Raw genomic sequence first — 26,755 nt, forward strand, 5'->3', positions numbered from 1 at the left:
CTGGAGGGCCCGCCCGAAGCGCTGGAGTCCGCAGGCGTCATCCGCCGCCGGCTGGAGGCAGAGTTGGGGGCAGGCTTGTCCCACCGACCCCGCGGGATGGCCCCGCCCCGGGGCCGCGGGGAGGCCCCACGTGGGGGGCGGAGTTGCTACCGCCCCCTCCGACGCCCTGGACTGCGGCCCCTTTTTAAGCCCGCGAAGCAACTGGCTGCCCCCCTCTAGCTTCTCCTGCCAGTCTCCCTCTTGCGTGATGGCCTCTGCACTGAGCTATGTCTCCAAGTTCAAGTCCTTCGTGATCTTGTTCGTCACCCCGATACTGCTGCTGCCACTCATCATCCTGATGCCCACCAAGGTCAGTTGCGTCTCTAGGCAGCCCCGTGGATTCTGGGCACCTGGTGCCCAGCTAGGGCACTGAACCTGGGAGCATTAGGTGGAGCGCACGGATTCCCTGGCGGGCATAGCTCCCCTGGGGCACGCACCCTTAGGAGCACCGGGTGCGAAGGGAGGTGCCCTGCAAAAAATTCGGAGGGGCATGGACGCTGGGGTTCACAGACCCCAGGGCACAAGAATGGTTCTGGCAAGCACAGAAACCTAGAAATTAGCATAGATCTTGGCCACACAACCCACTCATAGGCTCGGAATCTCCCCAGAGCACACAACCTGGTCCTCAGGCCCCCCAGATGCCGCCTCTAGTGATGGGGAGCCTGGGTGCTTGTCTTTCCTTTCTCTCTCATGTCTCTTCCCTTAGGGAATGGGGACTTCCCAGCTGGGTATGTGGCTTCCGAGGTCAGTTGGGGACCTACAGGAAAAGATCACTACCTAAGTGGATCCTGAGTACTGGCTGTGCCAGACAGTGGCCCTTCTTTGAGCCTCAGTTTCCTTATCTGTGATCCACATTTCTTTCCAGCTCTGAAACTTGGGAAGCCAAGCTGAATCAGAATCCTGCTCTCAACTGAAAGGCAGGTCGGGTTGGCCTGCTTTTGTTCGCTGCCTGCTGTGGCTGTGGCAGGAGGCAGGACACGTTCCCAGAGCTCACGCCTTGGGTGGCACGACCCAGGGTTGCGGGGAAGCCGTGTCCCAAGCCCTGGCCTCCTAGTGCTCCTGGGAGGGAGGCAGAGAATGAATGGCCTTGGCCACGGGGTGGGGGTGGTGCCGGGAGCCCTGGCCCAGGCCCTGCTGGGCTGTGCGAGGCCTGTTTGGCAGAGGCCCAAGCCCTTTGAAGCCTTTTGTGGCTGCTGGCTGATCCTTCCTCGTTCCCTCTCTCAGCCTTTCACTCTCAGCCCAGACAGGAAACCTCCACTCCCCCGAGCCCAGGCAGGTTTGGGAAACAGAGGAGCTCTTTAGGCGATGCTCTGAGGGTAGTCCTGGAAAAGTGGGGTTGTACCGGGATATCAGGAAGCCAATCTCCAAGAGAATGAGACTTTCACCGTTCACTCATCCCTGTGTTCTCTGGGCCTTAGCTTTCTTGTCTGTACAATGGAGCAAGGTGGTTTGGTTCTGACATTTTATGACTTTAGGTGCCAAAAGAGATTATGCTGGTTCTCAGGATGGGGGAGGGGAAGGCTGGGAGGAGCCCTTGGGTGGGCTGAGCAGACCCTGGATGGGCCAAGGAAGGCAGATCCAACTCCAGTGGCTCTTTAGTTGACGCACCAACTGGGAGCAGCCATATTTCCTCCTTAGAAAGAGATCTGGGACTGTTACCGTCTGTGGGAGACAGCCAGGCAGGAGAGCTGAGCTTTTAGTTTTGCTGGTGGGGAGTGATGTTCCCTGGACTAATTATAGTAGCTCTGCTGACCTTCCTGCTCCAGGAGAATGTGACAGAGACCCCACTACCCTCCTCCCCTCTCCTGACTCCGGTGGCCCTGAGCTGGGTCTCCCAACTCGGGGTGTGTGTGCATGTCATTAACATGCCCTGGGAGTGAGGATCAGGCAAGGGGAGAGGCAACATCAGTGAAAGTTGTTCCAAAGGCTGCCTTCATGTGCTTTCTCTCCCAGTGGGGTAGGTGACTGGGAGCCTGGAACTCCGTCTTCTCGTTTTCTTCCTTTGTGCTTCTGTTTTGGTTACCTCCGAAGAGTTCCCTGTCCCCACCCCCACAGCCACAAAGATGTGCAAGGAAACCTAGGGCATGGGGCAGAGCAGCGGGGAAGCCAGGGAGAACTTGGCAGCCTGGGTGGCACTGTCCAGGTGGGGTGGTGACTCCCAGGGCACGCACCCTCTGCTGGTGCCCCAGCCCCATCCTGCACGCTTTCTTCTTTCATTCCTCTCCTGCTCCTTGCTTCCTCCCTGTCTTCACCTCTACTCCACTTTTCTGCCCCTACTCAGGGTCCTTTCTTTGAAAAAAAAAAAAAAAAGCTTTTTAATAAAATAATACATTCACTGTGTTATTTTAATTATTTTAAAAATTCTTATTTTTATAGTCTCTAAAGTATTAAGTAAAAATGAAAATACTCTCAAATCCCCTAAAATACACAGTATGTTCTCTTAGCCACATTTTTTTCATTAAGCAATGTGTCAGGGCCACCCTTACTTGTTAATAATTAGATAAATCAAGAGCCATGGTTTTCTTTGGTTGTACATTTAACATATTTGAGCCCCGCTACGCTACGTGCTCGGCACTGTGCTGGGTGCTGACTTTTAAATCCCATTGTCCACTATTAGCTCAGCTTTAAGTGCACTTCCGGCCACATTCTCAGCTGCGGGGAAGGCTCTGAATGAGCCCTCGGGAAGCAGGCTCCTCTCTGCAGGTAGAATCCATCTCATTCTGCGTGGTTGCCACCCCCTCCTCAGACTCCTCTAAGATCACCCGTCCTATTCTGCTTGCTCCACAATGCTCTGGGAGCATTCTAGTCAAGTGGGCTGACTGGTATTATTCAGAGATGGGGCGTTTCCCGGGCCTCCAGATAGTGGCATGGAGGTGAGGGGGCAATCAGCCTTGTGTCTTTTCTATTGGTTACATTTGGCACCTCCAGGAATTGTGCTGGGAAAATTGGTTACATGTGCCACCTGCTGCTTCTAAGTTTAGATAATTTAAAAATCACGTTCTGTGTCCCATACGTTAAGAATGAGTACTTATAAATCCTCAGTTTACAGGTGAGGACATGAAACAAGCACGGAGAGGGGCCAGGGTTGGCCGCAGGAGGAGTATTTGATCAAAGTCATTATTGAGAATTGCTATCACATGATGATAATGGGACTGATATTTAGACAGCATTGCTGTTTTACATTCTCTTTAGTGCACCCTCTTATTGCCCACCCCTGGAGCAGATCATCCCTACCTCCCTCCCCCTTGACGCCAAGGCCCAGAAAAGTTAGTGACTGCTGAAGGCCCGAAAATGGCAGACAGTGGACACTGATCAGATCTGCCTGATGTCAAAGCCTAGTCTTCTAACCACATTGCTGTCCAGCTTTGAGCCCAGTGGCTTCAACCACCACTGATTCCCCCCTCCTTCCCAATCAAGGAACATCTGGCAAAGTTTGGAGACAATTTTTGTTGTCACAAATGGAGAGAATGCCACTGGCATCTAATGGGGTGGGGGCTAATCATCCTACAATGCACAGAAAAGGCCTCCCTTCCCCACAACAGACAACTGTCCAACCCAAAATGTCAACCGCGCGGAAGCTGAGAAACCCGGCCTTAGACAGTAGGGAGGTGTCCTGGGGTGCTCATGGGCTGCCGAAGATTTATTTTTATAATCCCTGATAACACAGTCCAGACAAAGAGGCCCAGTCATTGTGCGATGTTTCGTGCATATCACACGTGTGACCTTGGGTGACGATAAACAGTGGCGGTGCACAGGTACGCTCTTCCCAGCAGTGCAGTCACCGCCCTTGCCGTGCTGGTCTGTTCCTCTGATCGGCATTTGCTCACCGTCCCTGGAGTAGTGGGAGCCTGGGGTGTGAGTGGGCAAGGAGATGCGGCTGGAGGGGCCTGCAGGGCCTGCTCCGTTGCAGGTCTTCCAAGACACGCTAAGGCACTTGCCTTCCTGAAGGCAAAGGAAGGCTTTTAGATAAGGGAGTGATATGATCCGCTTTGTAAAGAGAGAAAGAGGAAACAGCAGTGTGGAGTGATGCAAGTTGAAAGAGGGAATTAGAAGAGAGCCGCAGTGATGCAGGCAGGAGGGGACGTGGCCTGAGCAGGGGCAGTGCCGTGGGGTGAAGGTGGGAGGGGAAGAGGCCGGGGAAGAAATGGGTAGAAGCTACAGGTTTGGTGCTGATTTAATTGGAGGGGCGGGAATGAGGGAGCGGGCAGAGTCTGGGTGGTTAATAATGATTATAGTAAAAATGCTGATAAAGGGAAAAACAGCCCAGGGAGGTGGGTATTATTATCCACATTTTAATAGGTGATGAAACTGAGGGCCAAAGTCCTATAGCGAGTAAGGAGCCAGGGCTGCAAACGCTTGCACCCGAACCCAGGTCTGTCGCACTCCAAAGCCACAATCCCAGCGGCTAAGTAACTAAAGGGTGTGAACAGACAGTTCACACAGGATTAAGTACAAACAGTAACGCTTGCGAGCTCTGTAACTAGAGAGCGGCCAATGAGCACCAAGTACCATCTTCTCAGTTGTAATAAAAACCTCTGGAGATACTCAGTGCTGGCCAGGTTCTGAATGAGCTGGTATATAACAAACATTTCTGGGAGCTAGGAAAGTTGGAGCTGTCTTTTGAGAAAGAAATTAGGAAACAGGAGTACGAGGATGTGCCTTTCCTAAGAATTGCATTTACTTTGCAAAATGATTTTGTTTAATTCTTAGAGCAGCTCATCAAAAATAGTATTTTCTTCTTTTTTCCCTCCTCCTCCTCTTCTACCCCTTCCTCTTCCTCCTCCTTTTCCCCCCTCTTCCCTGTCCTCCTTTTCTTACCTTCCCTGTGGAGGGGTGTGGATGCAGGGCTTGGGGAGGTGAGAGACTTGCCCGGGGCCACACAGCTGGGGGCAAGGGGGAGTCTCTTGCTGAGGGGTGCTGTGCCCTCCTCACTGTCCTGAACCTGGAGGGCTGTGCTGACGGGGGCAGGGAGGCCGGGGCAGCAGCAGCAGCATGCTGGGCCTCAGGGCTGTCTCTTCAGTTTGTCAGGTGTGCCTACATCATCATCCTCATGGCCGTTTACTGGTGCACAGAAGTCATCCCTCTGGCTGTCACCTCCCTCATGCCTGCCTTGCTTTTCCCGCTCTTCAAGATTCTGGACTCCAAGCAGGTGAGCAGACCCAGCGCATCCAGGCGGCTTCCCGCGTCTCTCCCAGTGGCTCATTCTCCGAGCCCCTCTCTGAGCTGCCTAGGCTCCAGGGGACCAGATAATACCACATTTGTGGGTTCTCTCTGGCATAGAGACATACCCTTGGCCCTCCATTCCCACTCCAGGCTGCCCTGAAGTCAGCATCTGGTCTGCTTGCCTGTCTCTGGGGACTTAGGTGGCCCCGAGCCAGGCAGTGTGTGTCCGGGGGCAGGCCTGACAGGGCCTCCATGCCATCCTCCAGGTGTGTGTCCAGTACATGAAGGACACCAACATGCTGTTCCTGGGCGGCCTCATCGTGGCTGTGGCCGTGGAGCACTGGAACCTGCACAAGAGGATTGCCCTGCGCACGCTCCTCTGGGTGGGGGCCAAGCCTGCACAGTAATTACTCCTTCTCTCTCTCACTGCAGGGCTCTGCAGTAGGCCCCAGGGCTGGGGAGGGGGTGTGGCACAGACCAGATCACCCACAGGCAAGGGCTGGCCATGGCCTTACCTGGGCTTGGCAGCCAGGCAGAACCTTGGGTGGGGCATGTGACAATCTTAGCTGGGGAGATCAGATGCATGCGTATGCCTGGGGTGGGGGGGCGTAGTAAACAGCAGTGGGTAAGGGTTTTCTGAATCCAGAGGAGACTGGCTTGTGAGGGTCTCTGCATGTTCAGAAGACTTCCTATGGGAGGGGCTGCAGGGTTCCACAGAGAACAAGGTGGGTGGGAGGCTGCATCAAGCCATGCCTGATACCCCTAGGGGTTTTGTGGGGAAGGCAGAAAAGAGGTGCTCAACTACCCAGCTCAGGGGGAAGCAGAAAGGTCATCCCTCCATAGCTGGCACATCTATTCCCTTTGCAAAGAAGCTGCTTACCTCACCTTCCCCAATATCACTCTGTGGTCTCAACCCTGTCCAAGATCTCCCCTGCCAATCCCAGGCCCTTCCAACCAAGCCATGGAGTTGATACAAGCAGAATCACCTGGGTATACACAGCGCCTGCAGTGCCCAGGCCTGATACTGGGGGCTCATTTACCACCTCATCTGACTCTCACCACGCCTCCGAGAGTTGGGTATTCCCACCACCCATGTTCTGTTCTATACACGAGGAACTTGAGGCAGAGAGGGGCTAAATGGCTTGCTGACAATCACATGGGGATTGGACCTGGCCTGTCTGATGAGGCCTTGCCCCCTCTAATTGGGAACTCAGGGTGCACCCTTCTTTTGAGGCAACAATGCTCCCTCAACAAGGCGTGTTCCCAGCCCAGCCCTGGAAAGGAAGGTTGGGTGGTTCACAGCAGATCCCTCCTGATGTGTCCTCCCGTCAAGGACTCTGCTGGGCCCCAAGCACACACAGACCCTGGCCATCCCTCCAAGGCCCCTGGCTCCATAGCTCCCTTGAATGGAGGGCCGTGTGACTCTCTGACTGGTTACCCTTCATGGCATTGAACACGGCCCCCACCCCACAGTGACTGGTTTACAGGGTCAAATCAAAAGCCAGTGTGTTTCCTAGAAATGTGAGACCTTAGGGGCCTCAGAATTCCTGTTCTTAGGATCCTCTGAGGGGCCGGCTTTCCTCCGTCAGTGGTGGGCCTCATTCTGGAGTGTGCTGGACCTTTTGCACCCAAATCCAGGACGTTCACACATGCTTCTCTGCTCCTTCCTGTCACCTGGCTCCTCCTCTGAGCCTGGCTTCCTGCTGCCCAGGGCACTGCCTGTCCTGGGGGTGCCCTGTATGTTGAAGCCCCCTTGGTGCCTCAGAGCATCACGTCGAAACCTCATTCATGCAAATTCTGACCCTCCTCCTAGCCTGGATCCCAGCCTTTGTACTTACAGGTCCGTGAGGTCTACCCGCAAGGATACCAGCTAAACGTCGGTGCAGGGCAGCCCCTAGACCTTCCTTCAGGCAAATCAGTGGCCTTGGGGAGGAGCCTGAATGCAGAGGGGCATTGGGACCGGGAGAGGTTGAGTTCCACTCGGCCCACCCTCCCCGAGCTCCTTCTGCTCCTGGCCTCATGCCGGGGGTGTGGGACTGATGGAGAAGCCCCAGAGCTTTCCCGCCCAGGGTCTAAGGAGAGAGCAGACGTGGAAGCAGTTCCTCCGAATCCACCCAGCAAGGAATGTCGGAGAGAAGGTCGAGGAGGGTGTGGTCAGCCCCACCAGCGGTGCCCTGGGAAGGAGGCGGCCTGACAGGCTTTGAGGGAACATGAGGAGTTTTCTAGGCGGGAGACACAAGTGGGACAGGGGTGGAAGGTGCGGTGTTCTAAGGGAAGGGAACGTGTTTTCTCAATACTCTTTGGTGACCTGGTCCACTGCAGAGTGGAGGGCAGCAAAGTGTGCGAATGAAGAGGTGTGTGTGTTGGGGGGAGTTAGCCATGAGGGAGGCCCCAGTTCCCCAGGCCCTGTCTGGGCTCACCCTACCCCTGAAGGCCGGCTCCACGCAGCCCTTCCAAACTCCTGAGAGAAGAAGCAGGGTCCGGGTGGGTGGGAATCTTCTAGATAGAAGTGGGAAGCTGGGCCTACCTGCACTCCTAGGTCATACTAGGGCAAACTCTCTGCAGTGGGTCGGCACCGTTCCCTTGCTAGACGGCGAGCTCCTTAGAACCACGACTGAGAGGGAGGGAGGGAGGCACTAATGGTAACCCCCTCCTAGACTCCCCAGTCTTGAACTGGCCTTGGCACTTGCCCTGGCCCCTGGCATCCCTGCGGGGGGACCTGGCCCCCCTTGCTCCCTAGGCGCTGGGGGCACTGGGGGTAGGGGATTCTCCGGCTTTCCTCCCTGCCTCTCCTCTGCAGGCTGATGCTGGGCTTCATGGGCGTCACGGCCTTTCTCTCCATGTGGATCAGCAACACGGCCACCACAGCCATGATGGTGCCCATTGTGGAGGCCGTGCTGCGGCAGATGGAGGCCACGAGTGCAGCCACCGAAGCCAGCCTCGGGGCCCTGGAGCTGGCTGACAAGGGCAAGGCCGGCGAGCTGCCAGGTGAGCGCTCGGCCAGGGCCCTGCGGGGGTCCACCATGCCAGCCTCCCCCTCTGTTGCCAAAAGCCTTGGCCACTTCCCTGCTTCCTGGAGCCCTTCTTCAAACAGGCATATAGAGAATGCTGTTTTCCTATGTTTTAAGGATGTGATTATTGCATAAAAGTTAGATCCTTTCCCAGAGCTTATAGCAAGTTCCCACCCTCCTTTTTGCCATCACAGAAATCAGTGCGTGTTGATTTGATTATTTATTTAGGGATCTTTTGGGTCTCTACTGGATGTCCCTCACCCCTCTGCTCACCCTCAGGGAGGCCTTCTGCGAACAGGCCAGACCCCTCCACACTGTGCCCACAGGTACTGGGCTTGGTTGTCCCACTTTTGCTTCCCCACTAGGCACCAAGCCCAGGGAAGACAAAGGGTGCCTGTTTCTCCCTCTGCCTTGCTCACTGCCCTATCCCCAGGACCCAGGGAGGGGGTGCTCAGGGCCTGTGCTGATGGCCTGATTGCCAGACCTTGCTAGATTGTCCTGGGGCCACAGAGATGCAGCAGACACATGTATACTGTGGACTTGTGGAGCCTGGTGGGACAGGATCAGGAGGCCCCTCAGACAGTTCATCTGACTTGGGGGAGGCCACAGGATGCCATAAGCCAGACACCGAGGTTGCTCAGAAAAGGGAGAGGCCTTGCTAGGAGAGAACATGTGAGACGGATTTAGACACCCCTCTTCCCCCAGATGAAGGGAACAGCTTGAGTAAGAGCGAGGAGGCAGGAAAGAAAAGAGTTATGTCTGAAGTTGCTGAATTTGCATGGAGCACTGAGGAGCCTGGGGGCTGCCGTGGGAAGTGACTGTGGGAGGCAGATGGGGCCAGACTACAGTTCTGGGCTGGAGGTTGGGGAAAGAAAACCTGGGGAGGTTGCCAGCTGAGCTGGCTTGCCCGGATCCTTAGGACAGCAGCAGGGGCGGGGACTGGAGCTGGATGGGTGGTCCCCAGGACTGCTCAGCTCACAGCAGTGTGCCCATACCACAGGGAACCAGGCACATTTTGAAGGCCCCGCTGTGAGGCAGGAGGGAGCCCACGACAGGAAGAACATCTGCAAGGCCATGACCCTGTGTGTGTGCTATGCGGCCAGCATTGGAGGCACTGCCACCCTGACCGGGACAGGACCCAATGTGGTGCTTCTGGGCCAGATGCAAGAGTGAGTTGCTGCCCCTTTTGGGAACAATAACAGGGGGAGGCTGGGGCTGGAGGGACCCACCACCTCTTTCTCTTCCTCAGCTGTGCCCTGGAGCTGGGGCCTGGCAGGGGTGGGAGCGTGGGCCCCCATCAGCCTCTGGGTCCCGGCCCCTGCACATGCTGAGAGCCCCACAGAGGGTGGGAGCTGATGCCCACAGATCCATTTGCCTTCTGTTCTGGGGCAAGTCCCAGCTTTCTTCCCTGGGCTCAGGATTCTTGCTCAGACAGAGTGTAGACTGAACTTGGAGCTAGTCATGGGAAATGACAACACAGTCCGAGAAGTGGGTGCCTTGGTTAAAACTTATAGAAAACAGATGGCCCTAAAGATGCTCCTCTCAAAGCTGGGTCGTGACTGGGGTTGTTAATGGCGATGGTCCTATGATATCGGGAAGGGTTAGAGGGTCAGTGCCTCATCGGCTTATTCACTGCAGCCCCTCTAATTGCCCTTAAGGTGACAAGTGCCCTTGTGAGGCTCCAGGTGGACAGAGGTGGTTTGGAACTTCCCAGCCTTGGCCACAAAGGGACCCAGGCCTTGAGGACCCAGTTCTGTACCTGGTCTCGTGCCAGGTGGGGCTGTGATCACAAAAGTGAGAGAAACCTGGGTCCTGCCCGTGGGATACTCACGGGTGGCTGAGGGTAGCAGACACTTGGGAGAGATCTGGCGGGTCGTGTACATGCGTTAATGAAGGTGAGTACAAGCTGCAGTGGGCACAGATGGAAGAAGCAGTGTGATAGTGCCTGTCCTGTGCAGACAAGCACCCTGGACAGGGGTGGGGAGGGCAGCTGGAAGTGGGAAGGAGGTGTCTGCCTCCTGGCCGGGTAGACACTTGAAATCCAACAAGCAGACTGTTTCGTTCCTGTGAGTGTTTTCTGTAATGACAGCCTTACGGTTCTCCCTGAAGTTCTTCTGGGCAAAGCAGCCCACCTGGGCTGAGTGGGGAGAGCTCTGTGGCTACTTCAACACCCTTGGGCTAAAGGGGGTAGTGCCTGGGGTGGGAGGGGAAGTGACCCTCCTCCAGCCCCCAGGAAACGTCTTCTCGTCCCACCCTGGGAAGCTTTTGAGACTGGATTTCCTAAGGGGGCCCCTCCCTTGCAGAAGCCCACAGGGTGCGATTCTGAGGCATCCATGGACCCCCAGACCTGCTGGCCAAATTATGTGTGTAGAAAGGTGTATTTCTCTGGACCAAAGAGCCATGCCTTTAATGAGCTTCTCAGCAGGGTCTGAGCCCACAGGAGGGTCAGTTGGTCACTCCTAGAGCTTGTTTTGTGCGTGGCCATGTTCTGGGGCCCCTGCTTGATTGGGGTAATGCTGGGTGATGGACTGGCAGGAGGATGAACCCCCTGCCCCACTCCAGACCGCCTCTCAGGGCCCGGATGCTGCTCAGCCTCTACCCGCAGGGTCCGGCCCACCTGCCCTCCACAGCTCAGCATTTGGTAGAGATGTGGACCAACATTTCTCCTTTCAGATTGTTTCCTGACAACAAAGACGTCGTGAACTTCGCTTCTTGGTTTGGATTTGCCTTCCCTAACATGCTGATCATGCTGCTGCTCGCCTGGTTGTGGCTCCGGTTTCTTTATATGAGATTCAAGTAAGTCTGAGCTGCTTATGGAACAGTCTAACTGTGCCCCATCCCTGCAGAAAACCCCTCAGGCTCAGTGGGTGAGTTTACAGAGTTCTTCCTGTCTGGCTCTAACTATTTCTCCAGCCCCATCTCCTGCTAGTCTGCCCTCCAGTTCCCGCCACCTCTGCTGCTCACCGTGCCTTTGCACATGCTGTTCCCTCTTCCTGGAATGCCACTCCTTCTTGTCTTCCTACTTTCCAACCTCCTCAGTCCTCAAGGCCAGTTCAAATGCTGCTTCCTCAGTGACCTCTGTCCCACCTTCCACATACCCCTACTCTGATTCCAGCAGATTGCCTGCTCACTGCTCTGGGCTTCCCCAGGCACATCATGCCCGGTCCACTGGCACCACATTTCGGTGCTGCCCCTCCCCCAACCTGAGCTCCTCTGTGGCCTGCCCTAAGTCCTCTTTGAGCCCGCCACCCAGGCCACCTCCCAGCACAGGGAAAGAGAGCAGGTGTGTCACTGACGCGAATCAAAGCTCAGTCTTGGAGCCAGTTAACAGTGCTGGACAGACTTCTACTTGGCTGCAAGTGTCCATCAGGCCAGGTCACAGAAGACCACCCGATAACATCCAGATCAATCCAAACTCTGATACACCGAAGGCTTACAGTGTTCCCAGCAGTGCACAGCTTCTGCAAAGTTTACCTTCCTGTTCCCAGCACACAGGCAAGTTCACCCAGAGACAATCTTGACAGCAGCCAGACTTTGGAGAGAAACCATGACGTGCACCTGACAAATACCTCAAAAATTTCTTGTCCGTTTTTAAAGGCACACATTTCTCTACGGCACGAAGGTGACCCTCCCACACTGGAAGAGGAAGTGCTTATCCGTGAGCCAGGTGCTCTGTGCCTTAATTCACAGGGAGCTTGAGCCCAGTGAGAAAGAGGCCTGCGTGGCCAGAGAGGAGATCTCAGGCTGAGAGGCAAAGGTGCCCACAGAAACCTGCGAGTTAATGGGGAAAAGGGGCATTTTGGTAAGTTTTCTTCTGAAGGAGGAACTGTTCTGAAAACTGCCGCTAAAAAATCTCCAACCATCATCAAAGCAGTCACAGTGATGACGTAACAGTAGTCGTGGGCATCCGTCGCATGGCCCGCCCTGCTCGTGTCCCAGCCCCCACGTGAAAGCGAAGCTGCTCCCCTGGGCACTTTGGCTGCAAGGGTTGGTTTTGATCGTAGCTCTTGGCCCGGCTTCTCGCACCTGCCTCAGGACCAAAGTGCTGTTCACTTGCCCTCAACCATCCAGCTGGCTTTGGGAGACCCTCCTCAGACCTGCTGCAGGCTACGGACAGGCACCGGCGTCTCCTCAGGGAGCAACAGTAATAATAAAGGCGAACAGTTACTGAGAACTTATCAAGTGCCGGACACAGATCGTGAGCACTCTGCCTATATTAATTAATCTTCACGTCACCTGTGAGGTGGGCGCTCTTATTAGCCCCAGTGTGCGGATCAGGCAGCCAAGGCAGGGAGAGGTTAGTTGGCGGACGCGGGACTGTACAGTGTGGAAGTCGTGGGGCTGAGGCTTGAACCCCGGCGGCCTGGCCCTTGAGCCTGTGCCTGCGACCCTGCATCCCTGTCTCAGTCAGCTCAGCTGCCATCACAGCACCGCGGGCTGGGGGCTTAAAGCACAGACGTTGATTTCTCACGGTTCTACAGGCTAGAAGTCCAAGATCAAGGTGCCAGCAGATCGGTTCCTAGTGAGCGCTCTCCTCCTGGCTTGCAGAAGGCTGCCTTCTCACTGTGTCCTCACAAGGAGTGGGTAGTGGTGGGGGGGGGCTCTGGTGCCTTCCTCCTCTTAGAAGGGTAGCAATCCCATCAGGGAGTCCCAGCCTCAAGACCTCATCTAAGGGTCCCATCTCAATACACATTCGGGGTTAGGGCTTCAACATATGAGTATGGGAGGAATACAGTTCAGTCTATAACAATCCCTTCTTGGAGAGGCTGAGAGTTGCTGCCTTTGACTGCCTCAAGGCCTAGGTACAGCCTTGCTTGTCAGGGGCTCCACCTGCCTCAGCCTGGGGGAGAGGCACTGCCCTGAAGCCTGAGGCCTACCAAGTCCCCTGGCGGAGCAAGCAGAGGGGAGCTGGCCTGGCCCCAAGACCACAAGTTCACCACCAGCCTCCAGTGGTAGACACCAGGCTCCCGGGATCTCACAGCCAAGAACCTGAGCTGTGGTTCCCATAGCCTGGTGCGGCCGCCATCAGCTCTTCTTAACAGGCAGGGAGCCTGGAGACTTCTGGAGTCAGCCTGTGGTTGGGCTCAGGGATGCCACCATCCCACATCCCTTCCTGGCATGCCACTCTAGCTCAGGGGCTGTTGCCAACCAGAAGGGGTGGGTGGGGTGGGGTGGTCCACAGGTAATCTTGTTTGGGTAGCTTTTTACACTCAGCTTGAATGTCCGGAACAGCAGGGATGTCCTCAGGCCCAGACCATGTCTTGCCAAGTCCCAGGGCCTGGTGGGTGTCTGCATCCTGTGTGCCAGTGGCCCCAGGCTAGCCCCTCCCCAGGGCTGAGGTCCCCTCTATAACTCCTCCAAGAACCCCTCCTCCCTCCTGCCAGCAGTCCCTGGGGAGGTCCTGCAGGGCACCCTGGGCAGGTGTGTTAGTCAATGGGCCCTGGTCCCTAGGGAGCCCATGCAAGAGCAGGACCCGGGCTGGCTTCCCTCCCGTCATTGCCACACCTACTGCTAGCCCCAGAGTCTCCTGGACCCCTAATCCTACACCTCGCCTCCTTGGAATGCAAGCACCCACCCTGCTCCTGCCTGGCCCAGTCTGCTGGGACCTGTCCTTATAACTTGTGTCCTCTTGAGCCACCTGATGACAGGGGCTGGCATCCTGGCACCATCAAAGGCATCTCCAGGCTAACGTGGGAGAAGACAGGGAGCATGTGAGGGAGCCTTGGCTCCAACTCGAGCCAGTTCCAGGACTTCTCACAGCCTCTCCCAGGTGACAGGGGCATCCAGTCTCTCGGCGACTGGGCACCTGCCAGGACCCCCTTGCCGGCAGCAGCCTCAGTTCTGCTTGTTTCTGCCTCCTATGCTCTTCTCCCCTGCTCCCCATTTTGCTCAGCCTCCTGGCCATCCTCTCTTTTCCTGCCTCCACTGTCCCTGAGACCTAGTCTGGACTGGCCACCCCACCTGTGCCATCTCAGGCCTCCTCTGGGGGCACTCTGCAGTCTGGGGACACCCTGGGGCATATGCTGGGCACACAAAACAGAGACTTACCCTCACTACGTCCTGTGAGGTTGGGTAGGCAAACGATAGAAACGGGGAGTGGGGAGGGACTTGCTCAAGGCCCCCGGGGTGACAGGGAGCCCTTTGTTCTGTTGCCCAGTGTTCAGGCTTCTATTCAACCAGCCCTGAGCCAACCAACATGCCCTGCTGTCCTCTTGCCTTTGCCTCTCCTAGTATTAAGGAGTCCTGGGGCTGCGGGCTGGAGAGGAAGAATGAGGAGAAGGCTGCCCACGAGGTGCTCTGGGAGGAGTACAGGAAGCTGGGGCCCCTCTCCTTCGCTGAGGTCAACGTCCTGCTCTGCTTCTTCCTGCTGGTTGGCCTGTGGTTCTCCCGGGACCCCGGCTTTATGCCCGGCTGGCTGTCGATCGCCTGGGTGGAGGGCCAGACAACGTAAGTGGTCCCTCCTCCTTTTCCGCTGTCCAGTGCTGTTGCTTTCTGGACTCGTTTTTGTCTCACGAACTGACACTCCCACAGATGTGTTCATGCGGCCCCTCCTCCCCAACAGGCTGGCAGGGTAGCCAGGCTGTGATAGAGAGAGGCTTGCTGGGTGGGACGGCGGCTCCCAGCACTCTGGCTTCCAAATCCCTGTTCTGCTATCTTTCCTTTCTGGTCTTTTTTCAGATCCGGGCCATTTCCTTTGAAGGCATATCCTGGGGTCCAGAAGCTTTTTCAGATAGAGATTTGGCAAAAGGGGGCAGGGGTATGGAGTTTCCCTCCTAGCTAAGATGCTGTGCGGTCAGAATGGAGGCAAGGTTGAGAAACATGCATATCCCAGACAGGGCAGATGTGGACAGGGACACAGCTGCCTATTACTGTAATTATTCCGTTCTGAAGTTCTGCTGGGGGTAGCCCCAAAGTCCCTGTGGTCATCCTGGTGCAGCTAGAATCCCAGAGAATCTGGTTGAGAAGAGGTCATGAAGTTCACCCGTGAAGCAACACGGGCCCAGGGTTACCCAGAGCCGGTGGCAGAGCCAGGCCAAGAATGTGGGTGTCCTGGTTTCCAGCCAGGGTTCAGTCCACCTCCCCATTCCCGATCTTGGCCTTTGGGGATCCAGTTTTCTTACTCACCTGAGCCAGTTTCTTCACGTAGGAGCATTCAGACACAGAGCAGGCTTGTTGGATGACCGTCACTGCAGCCAAGCTGGGCGAATCCTCTGTGCTCTTCCCCGCCCAGGTACACCTCTGATGCCACCGTGGCCATCTTTGTGGCCATCTTGCTATTCATTGTGCCTTCGCAGAAGCCCAAATTCAACTTCTGCAGCCAGACTGAGGAAGGTAAGGCTCCCGTCCTGGCCTCCCATTCATCAGGGTTGGGGCCCTGGCAGCAGAGGATCCTCAAGAGGTGCCCTGGGCCCCAGAGGGAGAAAATCGCACCCTCTTGAAAAAGACTAGCTGAATTACAAAGTCTGGGCACAGGGTATTTTCCAAGCCTTCCCTGGGTATTGTTTAGTGCAAAATCTCCTCTTTCGCTTTTTAAACATTTGAAATCGTATTTATTTTACAACGGGAACAGAAAGAGGTGTCACATTTTGGGGGTTTCTCTCTTCCTCCCAGTCTTTGTTAATATGTAAATACATCATGGCTATAATCAACACACACACACAATTTCAATCCTGTTTCTTTGCTGTTTTGTTCTTTTCATGTTTTGCTTGCTATAAATATTTCCTGCTATTGCCACAATTTTCAAATTTATTTTCTCTAATAACGGCATTATATTGTATCAGGGGGCTGTACCCATTTCCCTGTCATGGCACATTCTGGCTGTTTTGAATTTTTCATTATTGTAAATTTTCATGTATATAGCTTTTTCTTTGAGGGTGTTTCTTCTTTAGGGTAAATTTCTAGGAATGATGGTGCCGGGGTTAAAGAGTATATATACTTAAGGGCTTTTAAAATGTATCAGTAATGCTTTTCAAAAAGACTACCAGTTTATAATGCTACCAGGAGCACATAAAAGTCTGACCATATCATATCTTCACGGCAATTATTGTAAATTTTAGCTAATTAACAGATATGAGATGGTACTCACTGTGCTGGCTTTTTATTCCCCTTGATGAGATCTCTTTTGCTTTCTAAGGCTGCTCTGGGTTATGTATGTATGTGTTTTTATCATCTCTTCTCAGAAAGGAAAACTCCATTTTATCCGCCTCCACTGCTGAATTGGAAGGTGGCCCAGGAGAAAGTACCCTGGGGCATCGTGCTGCTCCTGGGGGGCGGCTTTGCTCTGGCTAAAGGATGCGAGGTAACCCCTCCAGCTGTGGGCTGCCCAGCCCCCCTCCGTTCACCAAGAGGGCAGCCGAGGAATGGCGGCACCTCTCCCTCCAGGCACCCGGGGCTGCGCCTGTGCGTTTCTGTCTCTGTCTCCTCCACGGAACCGTACATTTCTGGAGGACAGGGCCTCCGCCTTGTCACCTAGAAACCCTGCACCACGAATAGTGCCTGGGATAGAGAAAGTACTCTTTGAGTAACTTCAGAAATGAGTGAATGAGTGCCCCTGATCAGCAGAGAGAGGCAGGGGATGCTGTGAGAGCTCCTGGGGGACTTGGGGAAAACGAACTCCGCTTTGCTATATTCCAGGCAAGTCTTTCAAGCCTTTGTGAACGTTTCACCATTACCTTTGGTTCTTCTACTTGCTGAAGTCTTTGTTGATATACTTGCCGTTTAAAATTTTTTCTCTAGCTAGATATGTAGTGACATAGAAGGAGAGGAACAGTTCTGGGGGGTAAACACCCCAAAATGCAATTTTCTTACCTGCCCCCTTCCCTGATTGGGAAGAAATGAGCCAGAGGGAGGGATAAACACCTTGGCGCTGCTGTCCTCCATCCAACCATGCATCTGTCCATGCATCCAGGAATAGAATGTGATAGACTCGGTCTATCTTGCTATTGGCGTTTCCTCGGCATCTAGGATGGGGCCTGGTGCATAGTGGGTACGTAACTATTTTTCTGATGAAAAATCCATCCATTATGTCACCTCTCCATCCAGTCATCCATCTGTTAATCTCTCCATTCATTCTTCATCAAACAATCCTATTATGTCTATGTTAGGTCAGGCACAGTAATTACAGAGGAGACTGATTTCATTGGTCCCTGTTCTTGAGGCGTTCACAACCTAGAGAAGAGGACATACCTGGAAGAGCATTTCAGGAGGAAGTGATACGAGTAAAGAAATAAGCCTGTTGTGTCTAGATGAGGAACAGTAGGAGATAAGGCTGGTGAGGCTCGCAGCAGCCACTTCACTGAGGGTCAAGATAGGGAGTGTGGACTTTATTCTGAAGGTGGTGGGTAGCTGCTGAAGGGTTGAGGCCAGAGAGTAACTTGGTCAGATGTGCACTTGGGAAAAATCTCTGATGTCGGAGCGGAGGCCTAGGTGGAGCAGAGGCCTAGGCAGGGCTGAGGCTCTATAGAGCCTTCATCTAACACAGGCTCAGAACACTGGCCTCCATGGACTGCCCTCTCCTTCCTAAAACTCCCTCCTCCTTTGGTCCCCATTACATCATTCTCTTCTGTTTCCTTCTAACTCTGACTATTCCTACTCTGCCTCATTTGCTGTCTTCTCCTCTGTTCTCCCTTAAATATGAGTGTTCATGAAGGTTCTGTCTTCACTTTTCATTCTCTTCCTGGACAATCTATTCTCAGCCCAAAGCACCAAATATAAATTCCCAACTTCTGGCTCAAATCACTCTCTTGAGCTCTAAGAATCATGGGAGACTGAGAGGAGACGATGGTCATGAGGTGTTCTGGGTGACCGGTGACTGACTGGGCATAAGGAATAAGGGGGATGGAAATCCCAGGATGACCCCCAGCCTTCTAGGTTGGACAGCAGATGAATCTATTCAGTGATCTGGGGGGCCCCAGGGGAGCAGATTCTGGGCTGTAGAGGGTGAATTCAGGTTGGCATGTGGAGTCTGATATGCTCATGGGACACCTGGGTAGAAATCAGGATAGTAGACAGGCTGGGCTGGGAACACAGATTTAAGAGACAGCAGAGTGAGGACGAGACTGAAATTGTGGGCACAGATGAGATCACCTATGGTACGTATGCAGAGAGAGAGTCAGAAGTGAAGGATGGGCTGAGCTCCTTGCAGAAAAAGGAAGGTCCCTCCTGGCTCTGAAGGAACTGTAAGCCTGCTAGTAGCCCTGTGGTGACTGCCCTCTCTGTGCTTCCCAGGCCTCGGGGCTGTCAGAATGGATAGGGAAGCAGATGGAGCCCTTGCATGCTGTGGCACCGGCAGCCATCACCTTGATCTTGTCCTTGCTCACTGCTGTGCTCACCGAGTGCACAAGCAATGTGGCCACCATCACCCTGTTCCTGCCCATCTTTGCCTCCATGGTAAGTAACCCTGCTGGGGGAGATGACTTGTAGCCATCATTTCATAGGAAGCCTTCAACCCATGACTGTATCCTGGATCCCTAGAGAGGCAGTGACATCAGGGGCCCAAGCCTGGCCAGACTTTGGAGACCTAGGTCTCTAAACCCTGCTCCAAGACGGACTTGTGTACTCTTGAGGACCCTGGGCCTGCCCTCAATCCTTTGCTGGTTCTTCTTTGTATCCTCCTTGCTGACCAAAGTGCTAAGCAAGAACCAGGTGCTCTAAATGTATTTGTAAATGTAATTGTTATTTCTCAAGCTGGGGAGACAGGGCTTGTACCACGGAGAAGGGGGCCAGGGCCATGAGGGAACAATAGAGGGTCTCTGAGAATGTAGCACGGATGAGTGGGAGGTCTGCAGGGCAGGGCGACACCACTGGCTGGAACCTACCAGGAAGAGAGCTTGGGGGAACTGGGGCCTGGGAATGGTGGCAGGGGAGAAGGTGTTCTGGGAACACAGAGTAGCCCAAGTAAAGGAAACAGGGCGCATGACTGGCTCATGGCATGGCAGGCTCAGGGATCAGGGATCAGGGAGCTGAGCCCACAGAGCCCGTGGGTGGTGGTGGGGGATGCCGAGAGCCAGGCTAAACAGTTGTGTTCTGTGGACAAGCATATTGTTGAGTTGGGATGGGAAGCAAGCAGAGCTTATAGGAAAATCGACTGTGATGTTTTCTTGCGTTTCCTTTCATCACTCATCACACAGCAGTACTGGCCTCAAGGTGGTACAGAAAAAGCCCTGGGTGTGCAGTCAGAGGACCCGAGTTCAAGCTGTGGGATCCTCAGACATGTCACCTGGGTTCTTTCCCCGTACTCTTGTGCTGAGGGTTAAGTAGGATGAGGGCTGTGAGAATCCTCTGCAGATGCAAAGTGAGCCTGGGAGAGGCCGTGGCTGCCATTCCGGAGGTGGGAGACAGACTTACAGAGGCCTCAATGCAGGCCTGAAGTTGGTAAATTTTCACGCAGCTGCCAAGGTGTCCATGTGTATAAAAAGCAAACTCAAGTGATTTTCTCTTCTTGTTCCAAGTGAAGATGAAAGTGTTAAGAAGAGCCAGGTGGCCCACCTGGCCCTCCCCAAGCAGGCTGCCCAGACAGGTGCCGAGGAGCTTCTCTTGCTGCTGCTCATGCAGTGGTGAGGCCTCCCTCCCCTGGCAGAGGCCTGGCTTTGTCACCTTCAGCCCCCAGCCAGAAAGATGGAGGTCTTCACTTGAAGGGGTGGCCAGGCCCTTCGAAAACAAGCTTTTTTAGAATCAGAAGCCCCAAGGTTAGGTTCCCACCGGCCTCACACTTCTGCCCCAGCACCACCTGCAGGCAAGGGGAAGGGCGACCTCCCAACTGGGTCTCCGATACACATGGGGTGCATAGGCCATGGGGGCACCAGGAAGCAGACAGGCCCCTCTCAGTTACTCCTAAAGGGGGTACGACTGGTGCAGCCTTTTCAGAGACCTGTTTACCCACAGGAACCATAACCTGAAACCTCTCATACCCTTTGAATCCGGGAATTTTATGTCTAGGAATCTATCTTAGGAAAATCATCAGAGATGCCAACAAGCATCTATTATAAAGATGCATATCACAGAATTATTTGTTATAAAAAATACTTCCATAATATAGAGGATTGATGAAATATGTTCTCATATATTCATACAATATAATATGATCAAGTCACTTTTAAAAAATCACAGTTTTGAAGGGTATTTCATAAAATGAGACCATGTATAATTTTTCAAAGCTGGAAATGTGATAGATACATGTGGCTAAAAATTGTCTAATAATATCAAAGAGTATGTAGACCCTTACCCTCTCATCTCCTCCCTAGAGACAACCTCTGTTATTAATTTCTTAGGTATCTTTCTGGATGTATTACACACACACTTTTTAAAAACAAATGGTATCATTCTATGGCCCTGTTCTGTACCTTAATTTTTAAATCTAACCATACACTTTGGAGATCATTCCATGTTAGTATATAAAACCCATTCAATTCTTTACAGCTGCAAACTATTCCACTGTACATATGTATTTTATTTAACCATCCTGCTACTGATGGCCAGTGAGTCTGTTTCCTGTGTGTTTTGCTGTTACAATGCTGCATAGAAAATCTCTGCATGTGTCTACCCTCATGTGCATGTAGATCTACATGACAGATTATTAATTTTAATAGATATTTACAGATTTTACAAATTATGGTATCTTTCATTCATTCAACAAATATTTAATGAATGTCTACTCTGTGCTAGGCACTGTTAGATGTGGCTAAATTTTAAGCTTTAGAGAAAAGATGGATACCAAATTTTATACACAAAATGATCCCAAATGTGTATAGAAACACATGCAAAGGCACAGGTCCCTGCCCTCTAGGCTTTCTCTGCCTGTGGCAGGACAGATAGACAAGTGTATGTGTGGGCTGCAGGAGTGCTCAGTTCAGTCTCTGGCACATAGTAGGTGGCCAAGAAATATATGTTGAATGAATTGAGGGGATTCAGAAGGGCTTCCTGGGGAATTTAGCCTTCAGGATCCAGCAGAATTATCCAGATGTGGCAAAAGGCAGAGGACCCAGCAGGACAAAGGCACAGAGGTGGAAAGGCACACAGTACGGTAGGGAAATGCTTTTCAGAGTGATGGTCCTGGGAGCTTTTGTTTTCTTCTTCTGTGACGTTGTAGTGCTGTGTTTTTCCCCAGTCACGTTCCATTGGCCTCAACCCGCTCTACATCATGATCCCCTGTACCCTGAGTTCGTCCTTTGCCTTCATGTTGCCTGTGGCCACCCCACCTAATGCCATCGTGTTTTCCTATGGACACCTCAAGGTTTCTGATATGGTAACGCAGCCACTTTTATTCACTCCTATCAGCTATGATATTTCTGTCATGAGGGATGCCCCATTTATTAATGATCTGTGATGTCAAAGAGTTTGGGAATACCACCAAATGTCCAGACCTAACTCATTATTTGCATTTATATGCAACATCTCTTCTTTTTTGACATGATGTCATATTTCAGACCATTCTGTCCCCCAAAGCTGAGAGGTGGGTTACAGAATTTCCCACCTGGAGGTACCTGAGCAGCCATCCATGGGGCCTTCACTGAGTACTTGGAAGGGGTGAGGATGGGGGTCCCACTGGCCAAGATGGATTTCACAAACTAGCAAGAACCCCCCGTGAGGACAGTCAGGAGGGGCAAGGCTGAGACGGTGGGGTGGGGAGTGCTAATGACAGCCAGAGAGACTGATAGAGGAGTCTGCAGACATGGAAGCAGGGAGGGGGCGAGAGACATCACTGCCTGGGAGCAGATGCTGCCCTGGAAACAAATGCAGCCAAAGGGAGGAACTCTTCAGTCCTGCTATGGCTTTACCCTGGCCCCCAGCAGCTCTGTAGCTCTGGGAGGGAGAGAGGCAAGTGTGTGAGCAGGGGAGGCCAGAAAAGAGGGTTCCTCCCTCAGCCCAGTCAGGTGCTGGTTATCTCAGAGCCTTCGCTGGTGTCTCTGGGACTCCATGGAACGTTCTCACACAGCGGCTGGGTCCCAGAAACTAGCAACAGCAAACTCAATTCCAATCCCCATTAAAAAATCTAGCACACAGTTTGAAAGCAATAGTTAGCATGCAAAGAACTCAGAGCAGGCACTGGAAAGGCCATAGGAGGTTCTCGGGAAGCCAGCACATGCCTGGGGAACGGTGAAGACCCTGGGGTGAGCGCCAGACCTGGAGTTAGACCCAGGCTCCTCCAGTAACTCCCTGAGTGGTCTGGAGCTGTCGCCTCCCTCACATCCCTGAGGCCCAGTTTTCCAAACGCTCAAGTGCACCTGGAGAGCCCACCTGTCCTGCCTGTTTCCCAGGCTGCTTTAGCAGCGACGATTCTTACTGGACATGAAGTTGCTCTGCCTGGGGGTGTGGTAAGCACAGAGCAGGGCCCAGGGACAGGGGGCCTAGCACGCAGCCTTTGTTCCCTTCTGTCCCAGAGTGCTGGTTCCCATGTCCCATTCACCTTTGTTCTGACAGCCCCGTAGACCCAAGGGTGCTCACTCTGATCCTGTATTTTTCCAGATGAAAACAGGACTAATGATGAACATAATTGGAATTTCCTGTGTATTTTTGGCCGTCAACACCTGGGGACGGGTCATGTTTGACTTGGACAATTTCCCCGAGTGGGCTAACGCGACTGCACATTGAGACTTAGGAAGAGCCATAAGACCACGACCACGACCCCATGCTCCTGAGAACTCTCGAAACTTCCAGTACACCTTGCAGCAGAGCTTTGGCCACCACCATGGTGATCCCATGATGACCACACCCTATGGAGACCCAGCCAATGGGCCACATCTTCCTCCACGCCTGGGGTCACAGCTGGGGACAGGTGCCTGGAGGGTAGTCTTGGAAGTGAAGGGTGCCTCCCAAGGGGCTGCTGGTGTCCATCTCTCCTGGGTCCTGCCATCATCTCTGGGATGGGCAAGGTCCTCCCCAACTCAGTCTTGAGCTAGCCCCACGCTGGGCTCTGGTGTCCACTCATCATGTAAATAGGACTCAGATCCTAGTTTGAGAGGTGAGAGAACAACCTTCCAGAGCCCGTGCCTCTCCCAGCTTGCCCTGGGCTGCCTCAGATCACCCCTGTCACTTGGAAAGGACAACCCAGCCCAGGGACAGAACGCCTGGTCCTGGGCGGCTTCCCACTGCTGCAGTGAGAGTGGGAACCAGCAGGAGTATGGTGGATCTGAGTCAATAACTTCTGGGCCACGCCACCCGCAGCACCCCACGGCTACCGGCTCCACTTTAACGGACAGTTTGGACCTCCTTCGCAGCTCTGCGGGGCATCTCCTTCAGTTCCTAGGCCCCTTTGTTGTCCTGCTGACATTTGTTGGAATCTACCCTTTTTCTCCTCAGCAGGTCAATTTGGCTCTTCCAGGAGATGCTTTTCCTGCCCCCCACCCCAACCCTGATGGCTGGGATCACACTCCAGTACAGGCAGTGATGGCTCCTTTGGGGCCACAATTGGGGGTCCAGGTGCTCCCTCACCTGCAGGTCCAGAGGGGACACTTGTTAATTACCAAGAGCAGGGTTCCTTCAGAGTTTGTCTGTCATGCTGGAGTTTGGTTTCCTCTGGGGAAAGGCTCCCCTTGCCAACAGCCAAGACTGGTGGTGACAGAGCAGCGTTGAGAACAAGCAATGCCTGGTGGTCCTGGAGCAGATAGTCCCTGTCCATGAGTGAATCTACCTGAAGTTGCTGGGCAAAGACTCCAGAGTGGCTGGGAACCCTCGGATCCCCTGTGAGAGATACATGGGAGACTCCCACCCTCTTGCCCACAACTCATTTTAATTTTTCTCTTGTGCTGCTCCATTGGTGGTATTTTTCAGAGCAGGAGAAGGTATGGGAACCCAAGGGACTGCCCCCCACCCCCCTGCAAAGGACCAAGCACGTACCACCTGGTTCCACCTTATTCCTTGGGTGGGATGACTCCTGACCATCCCATCTGTCTCCCATGGAAGGTGCACTGAGCTGTCGGGGGTGGGCGGGGTGAGTGGATGAAGAGCACTCACTGCTCACCTCCTGTGTGCCAGGCCTCCCCGGCCCTGGTGCGTCTGTCTGCTAGTTATCACTTGACCTTTGCCGTAGCCTGTGAGATAGGCAGGCGTTATTAACCTCATCTGGCTTTCATTAATACTGGGGCTAAGACAGGCCAAGTCATGTCCACAGTCACGCATCAAGTTAGTGGCAGTTGGGGTTCCAATCCAGATCTTCCACTGCCGTGTCCGCTGCTGCTTCCTCTAGCTATTAAGGGCCTTGGCCTTGTAGGGCCTGTGGGGAAAGGTGGTGGCCAAGAGCAAATCCACCCCAAGGCCCTGCCTGCTCAGGGATCATCAACAAGAGCCCCCTTCTGCTGCCTCCTCTGAGATGGACTCAAGTCAGTCCTGGAGCAGACAAGGCTGGTCTTTGCCTGCAGAAGCCAAGCCTTCGGTTGGAGAGAGCAGTATGAAAATGGCTCCCTGCTCCCCCACAAGATAAAACTGAGCCACCCCTCTATCAGTGCTCCCTACACCGTGAGGGCCCCCGGGACTCACACTGCCCTCTGGTCCTGTGCAGGCCCTATGGCTGAGCCACAGCAGGCCACCACAAGTGTGATCGGTAAATAAATGATTAGTTCAGTGTGGTCAATTAGATGCATGCCTGGTGGTAGTGAGCAAGGTCAGTGAAGGTCATCTAGTGGGCATTGAAGGCTGAGTGGGACTGGCCAGACTGATGGGGGAGGAAGTGATGGGGTTGATGGAAGGGCAGGGGGACTCCATCTGGTTGAGGGGTGACAAGAAAGCTGGGTGGGGTTTTGGGAGAGCGGATATCAAGGTTGAGGAGGCTGACCAGTTGGGATCCTTTCCTGTCCCTCTGAGCTGAGAACCTCCTTAGGGAAAGACCTGGGCCACCTCCTCTGGCAGGGCCAGTGAGCAGGGCATGCCCTGGGACAGGTAAGGCCTTTTCCCCTCCCCACCATCTCTCACACACAAAAATAACGGGTAGTTTGCTCTGGACTCCAAGCAGCGAGTCAGCCCATTATCACAGAGTCCAATTCTCAAAATGAATACAGATTTTTCTCAGGTAGGACCCTTGATGGCATGTTCTTGTTTGTGGAAATAAAGACCAAATGCTGGATTGTCTGGTTAAAAACTACACCCAGCAGTCTTCTTAGCTAGGAACTCCTTCTTCTAGCCTACTCTATCTAGCCTTCTCTCCCCTACTCCCACATCCTTTTAAAAGCCTTGTGCTCCAACCCGAGGAAACTTCTTTTAACATAAAAAAAAAAAATCCATCAAAATAAATCTCCCATACCATTGGATGGGTTTTTACATTCTTCAACAGAAAGCTTATCATTTCTGGTGGAAGTCCCTGATTTCAGATTGATATTCAGTTTACTTCCCTGATTCAGGTTCTCACGTTCCTGCCCCAGGAACGCCTTCCAGGCGGTTCCCTGCTATGCTGGGCAGACTCACACTTCCACCCTCAGAAATACAGGCCGCCCATGGCTGGCAGTCTCAGAGCAGCATTTATGTCCCTGCCTCCCACTATCAAGGGTAGAGAAATACTACAGTCTTAGAACACTGCTGTCCAATCAAGAAATTTTAACAGTTTTTATAACTAAAAAGTTACCATGAACACAGTGGAAGAAATCTCAACCGTGCAAAAAAGTATTGAGACATGTTCCTCCACTTCAGACCTTGAGGCCTCCATGCCCCACCAGAAAGGCAACCACTGTCCGACAGTTTCTTATGTGCCCTTCTAGAAATGCTACAGGTACAGTTGGTCCTGTAACGCAGGGGATGGTTCCAGGACCCTCTCCGGAACCAAAACCCGCGGATGCTCAAGTCCCTTATATAAAACGGCCTAGGAGGGTCTGCCCTCAGTATCTGCGGATCCCGCGTGGCGGTTGGTTGAATCCACAGAGGCGGAACTTGTGCACACAGAGGGCAGACTGCAGACACACTTATGTAATAGACATTTAGCATTTTATTACCTCTGGGAGCATACTACGCACATTTTCTGCCCTTGTTTCTACCCCTCTCCCTTAATTCATTGGGAGATCATTCTATTTCAGGACATACTAAGTTTGACTTTTTCCCCCCCATTTAATGGTTAATTTTGTTTTTAAATTGAAGTGAAATTAATTTCAGTGAACTGCAGACCTTAAGTGTACAATTCAATGATTTAGACAACTGTGTATACTATGTAAGCAACACCCCATTTCCATCTCCTTACCCTCTGAAGGTTCTCTTGCCCTTCCCAGGAATCTGCACCTTCTCGAGACAACCACTCTTCTGATTTCTGTGACCATGAGCTGGTTTTGCCTGTTGAAATTCATGTATATGGCATCATATAGTACACACTCTTGTGTCTGATTTATTCTGCTTAACAAAATGTTTCTGAAATTCATTCTTGAGTAATCATTTATTCTTTTTATTGTTGTTAAGTAGTGTTCCACTGTATGAATATGCCACAATTTGTTTATTCCCCTTTGATGGACATTTGGGTTGCTCCAGTTGAGGGCTCTCTGAATAAAGCTGTTAGAAAATTCTCCGCACAAGTCTTTTTTTGGACCCATGTTTTCATTTCTCTTGGCTATGTGCCTAGGAGTAAGCCACAA

At 53.1% G+C, this 26,755-nt stretch overlaps 2 protein-coding genes across 3 annotated transcripts in view; one reads left to right on the plus strand and one right to left on the minus strand.

Moving 5' to 3' along the window:
* Positions 1-26,755, minus strand: part of C16H17orf100 (chromosome 16 C17orf100 homolog) — a 58,233-nt gene that overhangs the window by 14,376 nt on the left and 17,102 nt on the right. Inside the window, exon 2 of the mRNA XM_064495105.1 lies at positions 26,371-26,459. The gene's annotated coding sequence lies outside the window, so the exon portion shown is untranslated. The remainder of the gene's footprint in view (positions 1-26,370; positions 26,460-26,755) is intronic.
* On the plus strand, positions 113-26,372 carry SLC13A5 (solute carrier family 13 member 5). 2 transcript variants are annotated; one of them, XM_010983940.3, is made up of 12 exons: positions 114-349; positions 5,060-5,188; positions 5,469-5,605; positions 8,003-8,190; positions 9,214-9,382; positions 10,887-11,009; positions 14,445-14,660; positions 15,445-15,545; positions 16,394-16,512; positions 18,441-18,602; positions 21,319-21,456; positions 22,677-26,372. In XM_010983940.3, exons 1-12 carry the CDS (start codon positions 248-250, stop codon positions 22,800-22,802), a joined length of 1,710 nt encoding a protein of 569 aa, XP_010982242.3. In that variant the 5' UTR covers positions 114-247; the 3' UTR covers positions 22,803-26,372. The 2 variants fall into 2 exon arrangements, with proteins under 2 accessions (XP_010982244.3, XP_010982242.3); XM_010983942.3 differs by lacking the exon at positions 21,319-21,456 and having other exon boundaries at positions 113-349.

The sequence above is a fragment of the Camelus dromedarius genome, chromosome 16, assembly GCF_036321535.1.
Source record: "Camelus dromedarius isolate mCamDro1 chromosome 16, mCamDro1.pat, whole genome shotgun sequence".
NCBI lineage: Eukaryota > Metazoa > Chordata > Mammalia > Artiodactyla > Camelidae > Camelus > Camelus dromedarius.

Bases quoted from the DNA above. Each gene is read 5' to 3' on its own strand.
- SLC13A5 (XM_010983940.3), top strand. From the start codon at position 248: ATGGCCTCTGCACTGAGCTATGTCTCCAAGTTCAAGTCCTTCGTGATC. The intron at 16,513-18,440 runs GTAACCCCTCCA...TGTGCTTCCCAG, and splicing joins CTCTGGCTAAAGGATGCGAG to GCCTCGGGGCTGTCAGAATG. The intron at 18,603-21,318 runs GTAAGTAACCCT...GTTTTTCCCCAG, and splicing joins TGCCCATCTTTGCCTCCATG to TCACGTTCCATTGGCCTCAA.